The sequence below is a fragment of the Aythya fuligula genome, chromosome 3 (assembly GCF_009819795.1).
Source record: "Aythya fuligula isolate bAytFul2 chromosome 3, bAytFul2.pri, whole genome shotgun sequence".
Taxonomy (NCBI): Eukaryota; Metazoa; Chordata; class Aves; order Anseriformes; family Anatidae; genus Aythya; species Aythya fuligula.
In genome coordinates this window covers 90,609,440-90,632,686 of record NC_045561.1, presented here as the reverse complement: position 1 = coordinate 90,632,686, position 23,247 = coordinate 90,609,440, and the positions used below count along the sequence as shown (strand labels likewise).

The window sequence follows — 23,247 nt, the reverse complement described above, 5'->3', positions numbered from 1 at the left end:
ACATAAGTGGCAGAACTGTGTGGAAAAAATGCAGTAAGTTACATATAACAAGTTTTTTAAAAGTTCGTTTATCTCTGAAATGAAGTCTGAACTACTGTATTTGATGGGAAATAAATAGGACAGAACTTAATGAAGTATGATAATAATTTGCTATCAATAATTTGGTAAATGATAGAATTATGCAATTAATAAACAGGTAGTTAACATATTAAACATATGCTAAGAAAACATAGTTCATGTTTAGAAAGGACTTCACAGGAATTCAAATTAATTTACAGTGTTTAGATTACAAAATTAATAAAAGCTGCTTATTGAAATCAGGAATGCATTACCCTGGTAATGATATGTGAAACTGGTCATGTCCCAGAGACCTGACAATTCCAGGGTTGAGTCTATGCATCAGTAGAGCAAATGGATAGGATTTGGTCAGGATGCGTAGCTATTGCTGTGGCAAAGATAATTGTCTTTTCCAAATAATGTTACATACCAGGTTTTTCCTTAGGAGGCCCAAATCAGAACACATATTATCCCTTTGTCACCTATAAATTATTATAATTTAATTCACATCCATTTACATTCTCCTCTTCAAATGACTCCTCGTGACCCAGTCAAATATTGTATATATATGAAAAGGTCATGAATATTAGTAAAAAAAAAAAAGGCAGAAAAAAATAAAAAAAGGTTTGGAAGGATCCATGTATTTATACATGTCTACTTACGGATTTATAGCACAAAAGAAGTATAAAGATGCTTATATTTTCTTCCTGAGGTTTATTTCTGTGAAAGAAGTAGAGAGGCAGAGAGAGAAACTAGTAAAAATCGGTCACAATTGAATATAAATAATAAGAAGGTTGCAAGCCATAAAAGGGATTGAGTTTCCAGAACAACTTTCCACAAATCACAGGAAAAAAAATTACTGCTTTTAAATGGAACTTCATCAGTTTGTGAAAAGTATTATAAAAAGTGCTTGTCTACAATAGCAGAGAACTAGGCTCAGGCCCAGAAGACACCTCCTAATACTACATTACTCCATAGGAACTTGTTTTTATGGAGTGTTTAAGACAGTTGGTTACTGTGTAGCTAGTCAAATTGCACATAGAATGAGAAGATATCTGCAAATTTTGGCAATCAATGACAGTCTTACTTTCAAATTATTTTTTGTTAACCTGATACATATGTTAAAAAGTATACACTTTGACTTTTCCTTGCTAAGTTTCCAGTAGATAATACTGTTAAAAGGATTCCTAACAATTTCCCAATTTATCTTCCCCTCCCCTCCCCTCCTCTCCCCTGAAAAACTCAGAAAAAACTTTCTGTGTTTTTCTTCTCATGATCTCTTCTGCCTGGGTTGTTTTTTCTACCTCTTGGTTATTTCACTGGAGTGCCTGACAGGAGAGTCTAACCCATTATTTTAAAGTAAGTGTTGTTCAAGTTTGACCTTAGCTGAATTAACATCACCAGTTCAGCACATGAGGTTTGAAGAGCAACATCTTGTCACTCTACAGCTACTGTCTGACCCTCAGCCAATAACGTCAATATATTTAGTCTAAGTATATTCAAATTTTTAAACAAAATTAGCATGTATGCATTTGGACAGATAAGGTGCATTTGTAATGCGATTTAAAATGGCTGAGTTATAAGGTTCTTGAAAATGAAGGTTAATAAAGAAACCATGGAAAGACACTTGAATACAGCAATAGTACATAATGGCTTCTTGATATATAAAAGAAAACTCATATTCTCTTTTAAAGTTTAATGACTTTTCATTACTCTTTTGCAGTATCCCTGGACTACAGCCACATACCCTACGAAGTGCAGTCTAATAGAGGCTTCATCCTATCACTATTTGTCATATTTTAGAATGTGCCGCAGGAAAGGAGACATTAAAATATCTTCAGTTCCTCTCACTGGTTCAAACCTTTACAGAAGTTCAATTTTACAGAAATTGTAATTCAAACAATATATATCTGCAATATTGCAGTATGCAAGTGCTTTACTTCAGTAGGCAGCAAATCCAAATGACTCATACTTACTTACACAAAGGTTTTACTTCAAAGATAAAATGACAAGGAGTGTTCTTTTATTCTCTTTGCTCCCTTTCAAGAAGCTTAAAAAAGAAAAAAATCCCCTTAAAATAATGGTACCTTTAAATGCAACAGCAGAAAACTACTAACAAGAACATGTTCCCTGAAGAGATATCACTACAGGTAAATGAATCATGTATCAGGTAGAAAATAACTGTTTGTTAGCTCTGTCTAAGAATCTGCACAAAACCACTGAGTTTTGCACTAATTGCAAGAAACAGATGCATTATGGAAACAGTGTCAGAGTAAGTTCAGAAAGCTTCACAAGAGACAATGAATTAATCTAATTCATATTTTAAATAATTCATGAGAGGCAGTATTTAATATATGTATATGTTTTTTGTAGGATCATGCAAATAAGTAAATCGTGTATTTTCTTCCAAAGTGGTCTAGAGGGCAGCAGGGAGATGAAACAGCAGTTTTGTTGAACAATGGAGTAATATGGGTGGGAAGAACCTTGAGGGGTCATCTACTTCATCCACTTCAACCTCCAAGTCTAAGTAAGTCTGCCTTTAAAGGAGATGTTTTTTTTTTTTTTTTCAGGACTGCTTCCAGTTGCATTCTGAAATTCTCAAAGGATGAAGACTCTACAACCTCTGTGGAAGCTCTGCTACAACTTTTGACCATCATCCATTTTTCTTTTGTTGTGTATGTCAGAGAAAATTCTTCTCCATCTTCTCCATTACCTCTCATAATATGAGCCTTTTTTTCTTGCTTTCTCTTCCCCAGGCTAAATAAACAAAGCCTCTAGGTCTCCTAAATTATGTATCACAGCACTACTGACAGAAAGAACAGTCAACTCTTCCCATTCTGACAATGCTTTGATTATAGTTCAGATTAGTAGCATTCATAAACAAGTGACTTAAAAGAGAGATGACTTGGCAAATACCTATTTTTCTGCAAGAGAAAATGTAAGTGCTTTTTAATAGAAAGATAGAAATAAGACTCCACAATCATTTGAGAAACACCATTTTATCTGCTACTGGAATTCCACTATACAGTAATGATGAACACCATGAAATAAACCAAAGTATGTTATTTGCACATTCCTATTGGCAAGGTTTCATTCCTACAATTTCTTCTTAAATTGCTCAATAAATAAATAAATAAAATAAATAAAAGAATATAGACTGGATGTAACTCTCACTGGTATGCTAATTTTTTTTTTGAGACTTTCTGTATGTTATCAAATTGAAAAAAAGTTTTCAATTCAAATTTTCTTTATAGGATAGTTTAAAATCATACACATAGGCATGTGTATAAATTCTTATTTATCTCCCAGTACTCTGAGATATTAAATGAATGACAGAACCCCAGAATCCCAGAATGGGGACCTTTGGAGATCATCTAGTCCAACTGCCCTGCTCAAGCAGGGTCACCTAGAGCACACTACCCAGGATTATGTCCAGACGGCTTTTGAATATCTCCAGGGAAAGGAAGGGTACTTACAGCTCATAATTTCTAAAAAGCTGTAGGAGGCAGTTCAGTGAGATAAAGGAAGATCTGCTTGTGGGCATTTCATTTTCTGAGAGGAACATATTCAGTAGTTTTTGGGTGTGATGAAATGAATCATTCACTAAAAGTAACTCTTTTGTCCTTATTTGCTATGCGGCTACGCCTATATGGCATATGACTGTTTCAAAAATAATTCAAGATGAATGAAATTAATACTATCTCTGCTTAAGGAATTCATTTTGGAAACATACAAGATTGCTGTAAAGGACTCTTCAGGTACTTCCAGTTTCTGAAATCTAAACAAACCTTATCTATTGTTCTAAAATGTCTGGTGTTCTTGGAATGTTGGTCAGCCAATATCTCTCTTTTTTTCTTCAGTCAATCTGGAACACACACAGTTCCTTTTCCAGTACATTGTAAGATAAAAACAGTGCCATGGAGTTTGATATTCCCAGTTGCTTAAACGAATTATTTCCCAGAATCTCATCAAAAAGTTAACATATTGACTCTTAATGGGAAAAGAATGAATTCCTATTTTTTATAATGAATGAAAGAGTACGCAGTTCATGCATACATTCAAGTTAGTACACTGATATTAACATTGACATAGTCAAGTACTTGATCACCATTTTTTCTGCAATGTAATACTTGAAAAATCATAGAATCATAGAATGGTTTGGGTTGGAAAGGACCTTAAAGAACATCTAAATCCAACCCCCTGCCATAGGCAGTGATGCCACCCACTAGATCAGGTTGGCCAAGGCCCCATCCAGCCTGGCCCATCTCCATGGATGGGGCATCCACAAATTCTCTGGGCAACCTGTTCAAGTGCCTCACTACCCTTACAGTGAAGAATTTCCTCCTAATGTCTGATCTATCCTCCTTTAATTTTAAAGCATTCCCCTTTGTCCTATCACTATCTACCAAAGTAAAGAGTCCTCCCTCTTTTTTATAAGACCCCTTTAATTATTGAAAGGCCATAATGAGATCTCCCTGGAACCTTCTCTTCTCCAGACTGGACATCCTCAGTTCTCTCAGCCTTCCTTCATAGGAGACGTGTTCCAGCCCTTTGATGATCTTTGTAGCCCTCCTCTGGACTTGCTCTATCAGATCCACATCTTTCTCGTGCTGAGGGCCACAAACCTGGATGCAGTAATCTAGGTGGGGCCTCATGAGGGCAGAGTAGAGGAGGGCAATTACCTCCTTTGACCTGCTAGTCACACCTCTTTTGACACAACCAAGAACATGGTTGGGTATCTGTTTCCAACTCAAAACAAAACAAAACAAAAAATTAGTGTCAAGTTGCTTAAGAATTCAGTTTGTAGCAAACAGTTCTAGTAATGTGCCCTACCTCTGAATTGCCTTGGGATAAATCAACATCAATAAAATTATGACCAAGAGTGTAAATGTTGTTAAATTTATGCATACTATTTTATTTGTCTTTGCAAGATTAAGAAACCCATATGCACTGATATTACCGCAACAGCCTACTCAGATCTTGATAATGCAGAAGATTAAATCCATTGGTTTGTATTGTTCCTTGCCTATTGCTTTTTTTTTTTTTCATTGTTATACAATACATATAATATTACAATAATCCAAAGAGTGGAACATATGGAAAAAATGAATAGGACAGGACATTGTTTTTGCTGTTTTCATTAGCTGATTTTCTATTTCCATATGAAGACAGCAAACGCCCTTCTCCTGGTCAGAGCAGATAATGGATGGAGCTGAGATGCTGGAATGAGAGAGGTCATGTAGAAAGCATTGGGAAGACATACTGTCCTGGCTATCCCTGAGCACTTTTCACAGAGAATTCCTGGAAAATGTGTGATGGTTTTCTACTGGGAGAGAATGCTTGGGGCAGAAGTCATGATATAAATAATGAAAATATATGTAATATGTCTGGTAAACTACTATAAAAGCCGATCTTGTACATGGAAGAATACCTTATCTGTTTTTTTTTTTTTTTTTTTTTTTTTTTTTTTTTTTTTTTTTTTTTTCCAGAACTATAGCATTCCCTTCTCTTTTCCTTTTATTTATCAATTTAAATTTATTTTTTAAATCAACTTTAGCATAACTGTTGCACCTACTTTGCTTTACCTTTTCAGCTGAGGTGTTATTTCAGGTACATCCTTTCTTAGCCCTTTGGAAAAAGAGGGAGTACAAGGAAGGGGGAGGAATGCCTCTGTCTTTGCATTAATGAAACTTGCTGGAACCCATCTGTTTCTTTTAATAGAGAAGGAATTTCCCAATTAAGGCAATGACAAATATTCATACTCTACTATCTTATTTATTGGATACTTTTCTTCGTTCTTAGTAGTATGAAATATACATATTGAAATACTTTACAAGATGTATGATCAGATTACACAACATTAGGACATGACTTGATGCACCAAATGAATTATTCACATTGATGATTTTCTATTCTTACTACTTCCTCTCCATCCTTTATTTGTAGTATCTAATTTTTGCATATTTGTATTGTCCTTAACATGCTCACTATTAAAAAATAAATAAAATCAATTTTCAAATATAGCCTATATTGGCTATAACAATATAACAAGAAATAACATTTTGCCTTTAGATTTTTTTCTCAGTGTTTGGCTGACTGAAATGTTTTCTGTTTTGCTTTAGATAAATGAATATTTTAGTTAATAGTTGAATTTCAATAACTGACTTCTAAAATACGTTTTCAACTTTTTTTTTTTTTTTTTTTTTTTTTTTTTTTTTCTTGGGCAAACAAAGAGAGATCTCTTTCAAACAGAATGAAACTGAACAGCTGGGATGAGAGATTCATTATCCCTATTATGAGATGAAATTTTATATTTTCAACTCAGGTTTATTCTGACAGACTTTAAATATGGTACAGTGTGATAAAACCACAGAATTGTTATTTTTAGGTCATGCATAGTGCTCAGCCAAAATATAAATTTTAGAGATGTATATAATCAAGAAGATAGTGCTATCAGACTACCCAAACATTGTAATTATATATTTTTTTAATAAAAAAAATAGTCTGTATCATACTTCAGAGATCAAGAAAATACCTTCCTTCTGCCTATATACAAGTATCCCTGCACAAAGAAGACTTTTATACAGGAAAATTAGCTGGAGACTAAATTAATTGATTTTCTATGGTAAACTCAGGACTGAGGTAAATTAATAAAAGTGTTTTGTATTTAGGCATCAGTGAGACAGTAACCCAGTTTATGAATTCTAAAATATGTAATAATGATAATTCAGCTCTGCTGAAAATTCACAAGTGAACATTTTTTGTATTTACATATAATATTTATGTATAATATTCTGTGGATCTATAATAACATTACAGCTTTTTTTTTTTTTTTTTTTTTTTACCAATTACTGCAGTACACTGGGAAAAGGAATTTAATGTATTGTATAGGTATTAAACATATATACTTTTTTTTTTTTTTCTACAGTAACATCATCATTTTGTTAATGCTTTCATGAAAATTGAGTCCCAAGTAAATAAAAGTGTAACAAGTAGGAAACACTGCATAAAATACTAGGAGTTTGCCACTGCAGATATTGTAAGGCCTATTGCAAGAAATGTCTCTTTTTTCCTATTTTTATACAGTACTTTGTTTTGTATTATATTTTGTATAATGAACTGTACCCAAGGATGTATTTTAGAACATATAGTTGATATAGTGGTATCTGTATATGTTGCAGAGAAAATGCTCAGAGAAAATGCTTTTTAAGAAGTAACATAGAAGAAACTGTGCATACCCATTTCAGTCCATGGCTACATGAGCTGTGACTTCTCAGAGGATATTCAGAAAATACTTAGGCTGTAGGACTGGTTATGGATGGTACTGTAGCTGGAAACAAAGGTTTTCAAATTCAAAAGGAAAATTGAGGGTCAAATTCAAAAGGAAAACTGGCATCCCATCCATTCTGAAAAAAAAAAATATTCAAACCAATCAGTGAAATATTGCCAAACAACCACCAGCTCCATGAAACAAGTCATGAAAAGAGTTTTTGTAAATACTCATTTTGATTAGAGTTAAACAAGTTGCCAGTATTGCGAAATTGCAGCATTCCCTTGAGTCTATTCTGTTTCTATTCTGACATGACAAAAACTTGCTACTAATTTCTGGAACAAATTTAGTAATGTCATATCAGACACATCAAGTCAGATGGAAGACAAAAAGTCAGCATGACTTAACAAATTTGAAAAGATACAGGGTGTCACAGATGTCAGAATTGATGTGCTGTATTACATTCCTTTCAGATCATATAACAGCTACCAAACCTGACAGGGAATATTACAAGGAGATCCATTTGAGGATCTCCTCACCCTATTAGTTGTGAAAGTCCTTATTTATATTTCTCTAGTTTCTGAGGAGAAACATTGTATTGTTTTCCCTGCTATAGTACCTTTTCCAGGTGAAATGAAAGTATTTCTAGTGTTAGCATGCTTCAGCTATGCACACTCCCCTACCCATTCTCTGATTCAGCTGTCTCTACTGTTTATAGAACTTACTTTATATCACTTCAGTCAGGTCCACACACTTGGATTTTTTTATTTTTCCTAGTCTTCTTTTCTCAATTTTTCTATACTGTTTATCCAGATAAGTGCTTACCACTCTAGGGTAAATAGTTCCCATTTACTTCTGACATTTTTTCAGGGCCAGCATTTGAATTTTAACTTTCAATCATTTTATCAAAACATCTGGAATTGTTGACACACTTGACTTTAGCTCCCAAGACACAGCCATGAGACTCAGAAGATGCAATATATATCTCCTGAAACACAAAGATTATGATTTATTATGGAAATATGAATAGAAATGGTAGCATATGAAATAAAGAAAAATGAGCAACATAATAATGTTGTTTTTATGTTTGTTCTAGTTTTGGCTAAAAGGCATTTTTCTTTCCAAACCAAGTTTTCCTATTTTATTTTTATTTATTTATAAATTTATTTTTTCTCCAGAAGAAAGAAATATACAGAATTGAATGCAGTTTGACACTTAAGGAAACAATTCACTATTCTTTTTTCAGAGCTTCCAAAGCTAGTAGTTCATTATGGAGTTAGTTCTACTGTAGAACAGTAGTTCATAAGTTTCTTTTTCAAAGCTGTGCTCGCCTTGAAAATATGTGATTCATTGCAGACAACTAGCAAATTCCATATCATTTTGACAGAATCAAGATTTTACCTTGGATTTCTGAAGACTTTTAGATTTAATGCCACTTTTGTAGCTACAGTTGAATACTGTTATTCTATTTTTTCCTGTGAAAATACATACTGCAATAAAACCTGTAATCTATGATGCAAGAAAAAAATATCTCTTAGGAGCATTGCTGTGTTACTTGGACCTCGTTCTAGTAGTGCTAGAGTTGGTGTCACTTTTGGGGAGCAGGAAAGGAGGGAAGCATGTATTTCAGCACAATATTAATCTACATTATTTCCCATTGCCTATTCTTTTGGAGGAATACTTTGAGAAAAGCAGGACTTAAAATATCTTCCAAGTGTCTAAGAGCATAGAAATGAAAAGCTGGTAAGATCTTTCTGACTATTGTCATACTGATTTGAAAATCAGCTAAGACAGTATTTTAGATGTAAGAATAAAAAGCTAAATACCAGTTTCAACATGACATTAGGTGTTTCCTCAAGAAACCTAATTAACTCATTCATAATATTCCTCCCACTGCTTTTAGAATTGTTCTGCCAGAGGCATTTCACATACATTTCACTCTGTAATCAAGTGTGGTTGATAATGACTGGTCTTTGGATGATTTGAAATATATTAATTCTTTCATAGAAAAAGAATAATTTGAAGACATTTAGTATAACTAATGACCTCCATTGATTTCACTATGTAGAATAAATAATCAGATTCATCACATACACAGATAACATCTGTGACTATCTGATCAATACTGTTTCATAAAACAGTAAAAACAGCAAAATTGTAGACATCAGCTCTCCTTGCTGATATTCCTTCTTATGTCCAGAAAACCGCCTGCCTTTATAAAAGGCAACAAGATGTCAAGTCCATTCAACTTAATACATGTCCTGATACCCTATTCTTTGTATTAGGTATAAATCTTCCTGAAATATGATTGTTCCTTTTTTTCTATTTTTTTTTTTTCTGTAACTTCTAATGAAGCTCTTTGTGAAATGTCAAGTCTCAGTATTTCTTGAAAGTCTTGTCTGTTACATTTCTCCTTTCAAAGTAAGATGTTATATGCTAGAATATAACTGAATATAAACTGAAGTTTGTTCTTTCTAACTTGTCAAAAAGTTAATCATTTTCTATGTTATAAATTGACTAGCTAAATAAAATTTGAAAAAATATAAGAGCTTAAGCATTTAAAGAATATATTATTTTTAGCGTGATTTCTTTCTAAAATAAACTTGACATGACTACATTTTTTATAAAGTAAATCTTATGTAAGTATTTTGTTTGTGTGTGTGTACAAGAAAAAAGCCAAGCAATCCTAACATTAAATTCACTCACCAATTTAAAATTTCAAAAAGGCATAAACATAAAAGTACTATTTCTATATATTCCATGAAAATGAAAGTTCGGTTTTGGTGTTCTGATGAATAAAAGTCTTTACTATTTTCTCTCCTCTTCTAACACATCACAGGATTCATAAGGAATTCCAGCCCTGAGAGAAAAACATCTAAAAATTCAGACTTCGTTAGATGGTGGCTGTAATCATTCTTGATTTCAGTAAGGCCTTTGATATTATTCCTCACAGCATCCTGCTGGACAGCAAGCTCAACATGAACCAGCATTGTGCTCTGGCAGCCAAGAAAGTTAACTGAATGATTCTCCCACTGTATTTATCAGTAGTGCAGCCTCCCCTTGACTATTGCGTGCAGTTCTAGGATTCACAATATAGAAGGGATGTTAAGGTACTTGGACACTTAAGTGTCCAGAGGAGGGCAACAAAGCTAATAAAATGGCTGGAAGGCATGTTGTATGAGGAGAGGTTGAGGAAACTGGGTTTGTCTAGACTGGAGAAAAGGACCACCCTACAAGTTTCTGAAGAAGGGAAGTGTAGAGGGAGGTGCTGGCCTCTTCCCCCTGAAGACCCCTGAAGTTATTACACAGCACTTTTTTATGTGTAGACACTTAAAGAACTTAGATGAATAAAGAGATGTTCATTGTAGAGGGTTATGCTCAGTAATCCCGTGGTAAAGTCTGGCCAATGTGAAGAACCTTCACAAGTTTGAATATATTAAAATCTCATTTCGATAAAACATTTTTATCAGATTATACAGCCATCGCCCTAAATTCTACAATTCTTCTGGAAGGAAGAAGCTCTTATTTACAAGAACTGAGAGCTATTCAATAATCACAGGCAAACATGACATCTTATTTCATGCATCTTGGAACCATAAAGAATGCTTTTAATATATATTTATATATATAAAAATGACAAATAAAAAGCTTGAGAAGATAATTTCTACAGAATAACTGAATACCTAATGTATTCAGTTATTCTGTAGAAATATAAGCAAAAAAAAAGGTAACTAGAAAGGAGTGGGTGGGCAAAGGCAAGAATTATTTGCCAATAATAACGTTTATGTGAAGAACGGAAATGACTGGTAGTATGAACTATTCATCGAGCTACTGAGAACAGTCCAAAGCAGAGATAATTTTATCTCAGAGGAGAAGACAGAAGAGTAACAAATCTGTTTAACTAAAATGGGTACTGATAATACCTTCATGCTTTTAGTATTCTATAGTATAACTGCATCTTATTATAAGTAGCGGAAACTACTACTAGGGAGAGAAGGTATGATAATATTTTGGGTTAATTGAAATTTCAGGTTGGAAATTAGGAGAAATTTCTTCTTAGAGAGTAGTTAGGCAGTGGAACAGGTTGCCCAGGAAGATGGTGGAGTCACCCTCCTTTGAGGAAAGGTTGGATGTGATACTTAGGGACATGGTTTAGTGGGTGATGTTGGTGGTTGGGGGACTGTTGGACCAGATGATCCTGGAGGTGTTTTCTAGCCTTAATGACTCTATGATTCTAATGCTGGCGGGCAGTTGAACCTCACACAGCTGCTCATTCACTGTCCAGTGGGATGGGAGAGAGAAAGCGATAAAACTCATGGCTTGAGATAAAGGGTGTTTAATATATGAAGCAAAGTGGTGCAAGCAAAGCAAAACAAAATAAGGATTCATTCACTACTTCCCATCATCCGGCAAATGTTTAGTCACTTCCATGAAAGCAGGGCTTCATCACGTGTAACAGTTACTTGGGAAGACAGATGACATAATTCAAATATTCCCTCCTTTCACCTTCCTTCCCCCAGCTTTTATTGCTGAGCATAATGTCATATGGTATGGAACATATGGTCCGTCTTTCCCAGCATGTCCTCTCCCAACTTCTTGTGCAGCCCCAGCCTACTCATGGTGGGGGCAGAGTGAGAAACAGAGAAGGTCTTGACTCTCTGTAAGCACTGTTCAGCAATAGCTAAAACGTTGGCAAGTTATCAACACAGTTTTGGTCAAAAATCCCCCAAATAACACCATAACTGGTACTATGAATTAAATTAACTCCATCTCAGGCAAAACAAGCCTACATTAAAACAAATAAAATAAAATCAGTTATTTTGTTTTTGGTGACAGAGAAATTAATTGCATTAGAAAGAATTTCAGTGGACTTAAAGAAAAAAAAAAAAAACAAAAACAAAAAACCCACAACTTGAATTGCACCAAAACCTTCAAAGTACAGCACTTGTGAACTGAATCTCAGTTAGAAAAGCCAAATTATTATATTAGGATTATGTACAGCCCATACTGTACACTGTTTCTCTGTTGGTTAATGTACAGACTCCCCATCCATCTATCAGAAGCATGCTCTATGTTCCCTGGAAGGTCAGCCAATACAGCTGCCAGAGGCTAAGCAAGGAGCTTTGAGAAGGCAAGCTGACAAGCCCTCCCAGGAAGTACTTGGAGATGCACTCTTGGATCCTGCTTGAAAGGATAAACAAATAGTCAAGTAGAAAGAATAAACAAGTAGTCAACACCCTATCTAACCAAACCACAGTTTGTATAAAATCAACTGGAGGGAATAACTCTGAGTAGCTGCAGTGACAGACTGGAAGTCCAAACAGATTTTCTGCATTGTTAACTGCAGCAGATACATTTTTTACCCTATGATACAGTGATAAACAGTGATAAATTTGCCATTCAAAGTTGATCTGCAGTGATATGAGGCATCTTTTCCTAACTATGTTACCAATTTCAAGTTGTAGAATACTTCAAGTGGCAGGGCTGCCTTGTCATACAGAAGTATAATCACTGTAATAAAATAAGGCATAGAAATGCTTCAGTGTCATGACATATTCCCATGATATATAGCATGATTTGTCATCCAGGCACAAGCAAATAAATACATATTTTTCCTTTAATTTAACAAAATACTTTAAAGGAAGATCGAAGAGAACTTTGGGCAGTGTAAGTAAATAAACTTTACATATTTACACCAATAATTACACCTCACACCAAGAATTTAATGAAAGAAACATTGCATAAAATTGTTTTCAGTGAAGAAGCTTCATCACCAGCTATGGAAAAGATTAAAGTCAGTGTTCTTTCTTTTTAAATATTTCCCAAGAGCGGTAGATGTAGATCTTTTTCATCAACACATGGCTTGGTTCATAAAATCAAATACATTTCCATAAGCAAGTTTGATAACTGTGATTAACTGTTATAAGTATATGGCAATAAAAGAAACATTGATATAATATGCATATTTTACAAATGAGTTTGTATTTTTTTGAATATGTTTTTATTATTGTGATTTAATGATTCTAACATACCATGTCTTAAAAAAAAAATCTATCTGTAACTGAAGAAAAATATACCTCATAGATGGTGTACAGATTAACAGGTTTTCTAAGATGTACAAGCTATCTAAGAAAATACATAATGAAGGACAGGCAACACAACTGGCACATTTTCAACTTTTCAAAGCAAAAATATTTGTGAAAAAATGAGTTAACCTTGTACAGAGATACCAACATAACCATATAGATTATAACTGAAGTAGACCATAATTACCATAACTAAGGTAATGGTGCCTCTAGTTTGGGAGCACAACACTGTAGGAAATCCCAGTGTGTTTTGCAGCTGCTCTTTTCTTAAGAAACAAGTTTGCCAAATTAGTCATCGATAGTCTTTATTTTATTGCCAATTCCATCAGCATTGTTTTATTGTCATTAAAGTGAATGGCATGAATCTGGTCTACGTCATTCTTGGTTGTGTTTGGCCTGGGTATATGACTTTGTTGACTGCTTACTAAATCTGGATTCATACTGAGGTTCAATTTTATTGAACTTTTTAATGGTGCTTTATTACAACTTATTTTCATTGTCAAATAGCTCTTATAGTCCTCTTGCACATAAATTCCTTCATGTTATTTCTCTGAGGATTCACATTTAGTTATACTACAGACACAAGTTGCCACTTGTCATTTTAAGATTTAGTCAGGATCTATATAAAGTTGTGCTTTACTAAAGTAGAAGAACGTTTTTGAAAGCTGAAAGGTGTGATGAGAAAAACAGAGTAGAAAACTGTGAATCAAAAATCCAATCTCCAAAAGTCAGTTATAAAGATGTAAGAAGGGCAACAGACTAAGACTAAGGACTATCCACTTTTACTCCAGTGTTACTAGTCACAGAGAAAATCACTTCAGTTTCCTAAACCTAAGATTTCTCACCTTAAGCTCTGTTCATCCTACCTGTATTCTTCTTGCCTCTGCAATTACTTGGGAAATTTCTAGGGAAAGCAATATTAATATATCCAATCATTTTCTGATTATTTTGTTTACAGCAATGGCAATTGCACCTAAAAACAAAAGAAAGCAAAGCAAAACAAAACAAAATGGAAACTACTGAACTTTCTCAGATGAGTGCCTATCTTGCTACTGCAAAAACACACACATACCTAAAGCACATTGTATAATTGCTCCTAATATAAATCAGGTCTCACAAACACCATTATAGTACATGTAAAGAAATATTTTCTATATGGATAAAATAGAAATATATATCAATTGAAATAACATATAATGAAAGTGATGAGTAGCATGGGAGTAATGCAAAAATGGTTTTTGAAACTCCAGGAAGAATGTTGTCATGGAAACAGCTGGGTTAGATATCTTTTTGTTGCTACAGTTTTATTTAGTTGCTGCTTAGTCTTTATGTTCTTTTAATAAATTAATCTTCCTCAAGTCATTCATGATTTTATATATCTCAAAACAAAATGCTATGTTAAGAACCTTTCAGATTCAAGGCAATGACTAATGGCATATTCATCTATACTGAAACATATAAAAATGAAAACTTCCATTTTACTCCCACACTCAGTCATTTGAAAGATTAAAAGAGAAAAATGAGTAAAAGAGTAGTCACTCTCTCCATAAAAGGCTATCATGGCATTCTAGACTATTTTGCCAGGAGTTAAATGAAGGAAAAAGAAAACATGCATAAACAGTCCCCCAAATTTTGAAATGCTTAAATTACTTTATTCTACATAAATGTGATGTGAACTAAAATGGCTAAGTAACAGAACTCATTTATAAAAGTAAAAAGAAAGGAGGTTTAAAATTTAAACAAGCAAACATGTAAGTGCCAAGTTAATCAGAAAAGGAACACCAATACTAGGATAATAAAGAAATTAAAAGTAAAAAAAGCTTGCTAACTAGCCTTAGTGCAAGAAACAGAAGTTTAATTAGTCAGTGTTAGCATACCTCCCACAAATAAGTTTCTAAATATTAATTATCATCAAACACAAGAAGTGGTAAGTACCATTGGGAAAAGAATGGGAAGGGCAACACTGACACATCTTCAGAAGACAACCTGAAGCAATGAACATAAAACAAACACAAAGGCAATAAAGTAATAGTGTTTCAATGAAATATAATTGTCAAAATGACCAAAATAACAAACCTGAAGACTGAGTTGCATTAAAAGAAATAGCATATACAATGAAGTAACATGACAATAAAATACAGAGGAAGACATACTTGAGGAGGTTATGACGATAAAGAATCCTATTTTTCTTTTCTTCCTATTAAATCTGCTGATTTCCAAGACTGGTGCTTGTGTATGTGTGGTGGTTGACCTTGGCAAGCTGCCAGATCCCCATCCAGCCACTATCTCACCCTCACCTCCCATCCCCTCAACACGACATTATTGATATAAAAACTTAGGGTCAAGAGAAAGACAGGGAGATCACTTACCAATTACCATTGTTAGCAAAACGGACTTTACTGGGGGAAGATTAATTTAATTTGTCGACAAATAAAATAGAGCAGAATAGTGAAAAATGAAGACAAAAACTCCAGCACATCTCCCCATCCTCCCCCTTTATCTCAGGCTTGACTTCACCCGTTCATTCCCGATTCCTCTACCCCACAGAACAGGGGGAGTGGAAATGGGGCACTGTAGAAATGGGGCCAAAACAGATCCTCTTTGCCACTTATCCCTCATCACACTTTATCCCTGCTGTAACATGAGTCTTTACTACAGGCTACAGTAGTAAACCTACTCCAGCATGGGTCCTCTCCATAGCCACAGCTCTTCAAAAACAGCTTCAACTGCTCCATGGGTCTTTCACATGGGCTACAGTGCTTCAGGAAAAGACTGCTTGTATACGGGCTCCTCTCCATGTGCTGCAAACCCTGTCAGTAATCTGCTGTAGCATGGGCCACAGATCTGTCAAGAAATATCATCCTGCTCTGGTATAGGGCTGCATGGGTTGCAGTGTGGATATCTGCTCCACCACTGGTCTCTCCATGGGCTGCAGGGGAATCTCTGTTCTGGCATCTGGAGCACTTTCTCATTTCCTTCTTCTGACCTTGATGTTGGCAGAGCTGTTTCTTACTCTATTTTTTCTTTTTCTTCTTTCTTCTATTTTCCCCCCTTTCCTATTAAACTCATCTCCCAGAGGCACCACCATCTTGGCTGCCAGGCCCAGATGGGCCCTGAGGTGGGGCAATTGGAGCCAGCTGGTACCGGCTGAGGCTGGCATGGGGCAGCCCCGGCCTCTCCTCACAGAGGCTACCCATGCAGTCTCTCCACTGCCAACACCTTCCCACTTCCACCCAATAGGCTTTGCACAATCCAGACTTCTAAATCTCTCTGGCCTGGGTATCTAAAACATAAGCAGTGAATCTGGCGTGCTTCAATTTCTCGTCACTAAAATTTTAGCTTTTTCAATTATGTGTCTAGTTACATGTTTTAAATTCATGAGCCACATTCCATGAAGACTGGAAATTTGCCTATGCACAAGAAACTCATATGCCTGTTGCACAGTGCCAGTGTGCACAGTCTGTCCATAGTGATTCATATATTGAGTGGGAGGTAGAGATATAAGACTTACCTGCTTTTCCAGAAGCTACTCTGTTAGAAATGAGTTAGTATAGACAGGCAGCTGACATTCAGAGGGTGTATTCTTTATACCCTCAGCAGCCCTTTAACAGGATGAAGTCAACATGATATATATATATATATATATATATATATATATATACATACAGTAAAGAAATTCACAGTAGTGACAGCATCTTAAGCAAGCTGGAGTAATAAGTAATTTCTAAGAAATATCTCAGATGTACAGCAGGGAATTTTAATAAATATTTTTTTAAAGCTGCTGAAAAGAGATTTGTCATATAAAAACAATAACTTTATCAGTATTAACTTCAACATGTTAAGACAATGAAACACCTGGCAGAAACTAATAAAGAATAAGGTATATTTCCATAAAATCAGTACGTGCAAATTAAATGTGTATACTTTAGATGTGCTAAATACACAGAGTTCTTCAGTCTTCTTAGCAAGGGAGAGCAATCCTGCTTCTCAAGGACAGAAAAACTATGTAAGTTCGTAAACTAAAACAATGAACATAAGTCATTTTCAGTCATTTTACATGACTGTGTAGGAACAAGAAGTGTTTACGGTAGATCTGGATAATAGTCTGGTGGCAGATGGCATACCTAAACTGGTACCAAGGATTCACGTGAAGGTTGCAGTGAGAATTTGGGTTTGGATGAACAGAAGCCAGAGATCAGAAACTTCCACTCAACACTTTTTGCCATCAACATCATTCTGCAGCTTATATTAGCAAACCAATATTTTGACAAACTTGAGGAGTTAAAATATATTGTGTAAAAATTTGCTCTGGAACAACAAAGAATTTGCAGTAGATTTCTTACATCACGGTTCATTGCTTTAGCCCTCAGACCATTATTATTTTCAACTGTTATAGATGAACAATTTCCATAGTGGTGTTCTCTTTGTTGCAAAAAATAGTTTTTGTTGTTGTTGTTGTTGTTGTTTTTGTTTCTCTCACATACTCAGACTTACAAGAGAGTTTTCCTGATTTCATCTGAGACAGAACAGGTCTGAAAACTGGTGTGCAAACTTTTCTCTTGTTTTGTACTTAATTATTACTTCTTATATTAAGGGAGGGAAGTCAAATTTGTATAACTGAAGGGAACATAAGGGAACATACACCCTTTCTTTTAAAAACGTGAATTTCCTCAAAGGATTTTTTTTTTTTTTTTTTTTTTGAGAAAAGAGTGGAGAAATATGATTTTCTACTTTTGTGTCAGGGTTGAAACATGATTTCATAAAAGACAATAGTATGAACTACTATTAATTAATTTAGTACTTTGGTATTTATGTTACTGTTGTGAGTACAGAGGTTGTTAGTGCATCAGTGAGTTCAAGCTAGGCTAATCTCTTGAGCCATCAGAGGGATTAATACTAAGGTCCAGCTAACAGTAGCAAAATTGTCAAAGATAATCTAGTTTCCTTGTATTTAGAGGACACTCTTACTCATAGTTCAGATAGAATATTTTCTGAAGACTTAATATATGAAGTGTGAATCAGAAAATAAGAATTCAGTAAAAATATTAAAATTTTATTTTTCAGTAACAGCAGCTGTTTTCCATAAAAGGGTCAGAATCTGATCCCTAAAAATCTAAAGCAAATTTTAACAAGCTTAAGTAATTAATGGCAATAATGCTTTACATCTACCAAAGTATTTGATATACCTAAACAAATTATTTTCCAAAACTGTATTCAAATTTTCAATGTCTTACTATTCTATTGGGGAGGCCACACCTAGGGCACTATGTCCAGTTCTGATCCTCTCATGAGCAAAACCTACGTATTTTCATACATTCAATATGACACTAGATTTTACTGAAAGTATGGAAGCATAAGTTGTCATTTTTCACTTAAGGATTAGTTAGGTTTTGTTTTGTTTTGTTTTGTTTTGTTTTGTTTTTATGAAGTGATGTTCTTATTAGGACCAAGCCAACAGTAAAAATATCCAATAACATAGTGACTTTTATTTTCAGGCAATTTGCAGACATTATCTATTTAATCATTGCAATATCTTTGTGACATGATTGCATTTATTTATCTACAGCTTCAACTGAAGAATATGAACTGGGGATATTAATTAATTTACCCAAGGGCACAAAGGGTATATATATCTGTATTTATATTAAAACATCTTTTCAGCTAATTGTTAGGTGTGCATGTCACTAAACATTTTTTTTTCCAACTCTAATTCAAGTTCCCATAATGTTAATAATGTAGCTGCGAATGCTAGTACAGAAAATCTTCATTCTTTTCAAAAAATAACTGACCATTTAAACAGATCATCTCTGATTCACTAGGAGTTACTTGATCCTTTGATAATGATGAAGAATCACTGCTATTCACAGCATTTTAGTAGAATCATTAGGTTGAAACTCATAGTTTGTATTGTATGTATGTCCATTACATAAACCTGATTGTTCATAATAAATCCCTGTATTAACCTCAGAGGCACAGCAAAAAGGAATGAATAGGTATAGACACTCAAACCATGTATGCACACACCAAGAATAATAATAAAAATTTATTGGATAAAGCCTGTATACAATGACTGACACCTTTAAATGAATAGGCACAAATGATCTGCTGAGAGAATGTCACAATAATTTGCTTTTCTATCAATGACATATTCTGCCATGTGAAAAGTAATCTCCTTTTGGATCCATACACAAGAGTGTTAACAAACACCAATAGGGACTAAACGTGGGATAGCAAAGCAGTATATTAAATGTGTCTCTATCTCAGAACAAAGGACATAATGTTCTTGCTAATTTTTAGCTACAGACCTAATTCAGCAACAAATATGAAAGCATAGTCTTGTGTTTGAAGATATAACTCAGTGTTGTCTCCATTTTCAAACTCAACAGGATACTACTCAAAGCCTTTAAGGATCTTTTGATATTAAGTATATTAAAGTGCTTTTACAAACAATTGTTTTGCTTATGAGGGGTGGTTGGAGACTTGTGTTTCAGTGTTCTGACATTTCCAGGGTTTACTGATAGCTATCAGTTTTTCTTATAAGCACCTTAGTACTACTGTAAGTCCTCTCAGACCAAGCTTGTATAAAAACAGGTTTTCTGACCTTGTTTTCCACAGAAACAGTGTCTGTAAATGCACATGTCATAACCTATTCAGAGTTTATCAGTAATTTTTTTTTGGTATTTACCAATAAATACCAATGAATTTACCAGAATTAACTCTCCTCCAGACTCCTTTGCCCACTGTGCTTTTAAAAACTGAAGAAAGGCTGTTTGATCCTGACCAAAGGATTTCTTATCTCACGAATCTCTACCCTGCACCCCCAACCCCCACCCTTCTACGTTTTCTTAATGTGCGTATAATAGCATGCAAAATCACAAATTATACAGTGTATATATAATTGGCAAAGAAAAATCTTCAACATCATATTTCTTTCTTCCTTTATTTTGTTGTGTCTTTTTTCACTGTGTTGCTGCCTGGCCTGATTTATCTTATAAGTCCTTTATAGCACACACCATTATCTGCCAGCCTCATACAGTGTCTTGGATATGTAAGGGCACCTCATGTGATACAAAATGCACATACTCAGGCAACCTGATTGAGCTCATGCATACTTTAGAGTGTTTCTTGATTCTTTTAGGTGTGAGTAATGCAGCCAGTAGAATTGAATCCCAAAGACAGGGATTTTGAATGTTTGTAAAATTTAACATTTTTTTGCTGCCTAAAACTTACAATTTCATCAAGAAATGTGTTGCTATAAGGTCAATTATATAACCAGATACTAAACTATTAGAAATCTCCAGTTCTGTCATATTTCTTTAATGATATATTACAATATTTCAGTGGCTTTTTACAAAATACAGGTATTTTTTTAAATCCAAGCAATCACTTAATCATTAAAAATGGCTGTCCACCTCCCAGTGTCAGGTTGGATGGGGCTTTAAGCAAGCTGGTATAGTGGGAGATGTCCCTTAGCATGGCAGTTGGGTTGGAATTTAATGTTGATCTTTAAGGGCCCTTCCAACACAAACCATTCCATGATTCTATGAAAATTGGTTGTAGACAAATTGCCATTGACACTGACTGACGTAATTTTCATTTTCCTTAGTCTAAATAACTACCTCTGTACCTTTCAAAATGCAAGCAAGGTGCTTTTGCCATATGACATTTCATAGCACACAAGATATAAATGTGGTACTTACACACTAAACCAAATTAACAATTGTGTAAAAAATTTCAAATGCTTACCAAGGGGGCAATTGCATTTGAATCCATTTATATCCTCTTCACAGGTTCCTCCATTCCAACAGTGTCCATCTAGACACTCATTCATGTGAACAGAACATGTTTCTCCTGAAATTTTATATTAAAATAAATAAATCAATAAACATGCAGATCTGTTCAAATTGTAGGGACATATTATTAATGGAAAAGGACTATCAGAATGTTGACCTCACTGGCCAAGGCACACTTAGTAGAGCACACATGGACACTGGTAGACATCCTTTATGTCATGAATTTTTCTACTTCATTTGTTACAAGAGTCCATTTTGACAGGCAATATTGGAAGCATGACAATCGAGAAAATAGAGAGCTTTCCTAGAGAGGATACATGCAATCCTGGAGGGCTTTCCTGTTATACAAAATTACTGTATTCAGGCAATTATTTATTTATTTATTTATTTTTCAGTTGTGTCAATCGTTTTCTTTCATTTCACTCACTGTCTTCTTTGAAAAAGAATGGCAGAGTATCATAGAACATGAAAAGCAGGCCAACACTAATTCACAGAGTTATGTGTAACAGTAGAGTTCAGCTTATGTTCCACAGAATGTTGCCACTACTGTGATACTAAATATACCTTTCCATGAATACAACAGAAGAGGATAATCAAGTCACTAAAGAATATATAATGAAGCAAAATACAGATATTACTTAATGAAATAATTAAGAGCTAAGGTGGGAAGTGTAATTAAATGTAGATTTGTTACAGCAGGGGTTGCTTTGATTTGTAACAGGAATAGGTACTTCCATCCACGTGAATATGGAGGAAAATCATAAGTGCAGTGCTTATCATAGGTCAGCAGTGTATAAAGCATGTGCGGCTTTTGGTGAACCTCAAAGAAAAGTATGAAAAAAAAAAAAAGAATCCTGAAATTGCCCTGAATTCTTTGCACTGAGGAAAATATTTGGTCTCTTATCCTCAGCACACATAAATGCCTTCTCATGCAATCATATGTATCAAGATAGTCAGATCTGAAAAACCTTTATTTTGTCACTAGAAGTACCTACCATATCTACCAGAAATAGGCCTTCATCAGGGAAGCCCATAGTAGCAATAAGGTTCTGTTCCATGCTTAAAATGATTGGCAGAGTAACTTCTATGAGTGCTTTTCTTTTTTTCTTTTTTTCTTTTATTTTATTTTCTCATGTCTACCCATGTTCTACATTGTTCATATGATTTTAAGATACCTGGAGGAAAAAGTGGAGACACATGTAGAGACCAAGGAGAGTCCAAATAACTCAGTAAACTAAAGAGCTACCTGCTTGATAGCAGCAGTTGCTGAATGTTGCTTAATGTGCTGTGCCACCTGTCAGGAATATAGACATTTGGAAGTGGCCAAAATATAGATGTTTTTAGATTTCTTTTTATATTTGTAAATTTTGTTTGAAGTGTTGAGAAAGAAATAGCACTATATGCAACCTTTCTGATCTAATTCCAATATTTTGCTTTCCTTATGTTTTCTAGTTCAGACCTATTCTCACAGCTACGTCCCAGAATATGGTAGGTCTCTTTGGAGGGAGATAAATGGAGATGCATTGGCTCTCTTCTTATGCACAGATAAATGGAGAGTAGCACAGAGTTTCTTCTAGGAGTAAATAACATGTTTACAAGCCATGGCTAAGCTGCAATATGTACAAGAAAAACTACCTGAAACAGATTCTTTCATGTCCTTTAAGTTGTGGTATACTTCTAATGGATAAAGTCTAAAATAAAACAAATGCAATTCTAAGGGAATTGCCTCTTGAATCGAAGGCAGCAAAGGTATCTTTGTGATCTGTATGGTACAATAATTTGAAGACATGGCTGTACCAGACACAACTACAATTTCTTCCAAATTGTGGACTGTTGTTAACTTTGTTTTTTTATTTTCTTTTTGAGATATGAAATTTAGTGTGGGATGAGTCAACTTCATTTAGGCTTCTAACTAGCCTATACTTCTATACTTTTCAACTGAGAATTTACAGTGAAATTCGGCACCCTAAATGATGTTATCTAATGCTATATAGAAAATCCTGTATTCAGCCTCAAGAAAATACTTCCTAGGGGATGAAAT

The 23,247-nt window shown here is 34.5% G+C and overlaps 1 protein-coding gene across 1 annotated transcript in view; it reads right to left on the bottom strand.

Moving 5' to 3' along the window:
- The window catches only part of EYS (eyes shut homolog), an 836,985-nt gene that overhangs the window by 685,795 nt on the left and 127,943 nt on the right, over positions 1 to 23,247 (bottom strand). The window contains exon 11 of the mRNA XM_032185496.1: positions 21,160 to 21,264. Coding sequence (XP_032041387.1) covers positions 21,160 to 21,264 — 105 coding nt within the window. The remainder of the gene's footprint in view (positions 1 to 21,159; positions 21,265 to 23,247) is intronic.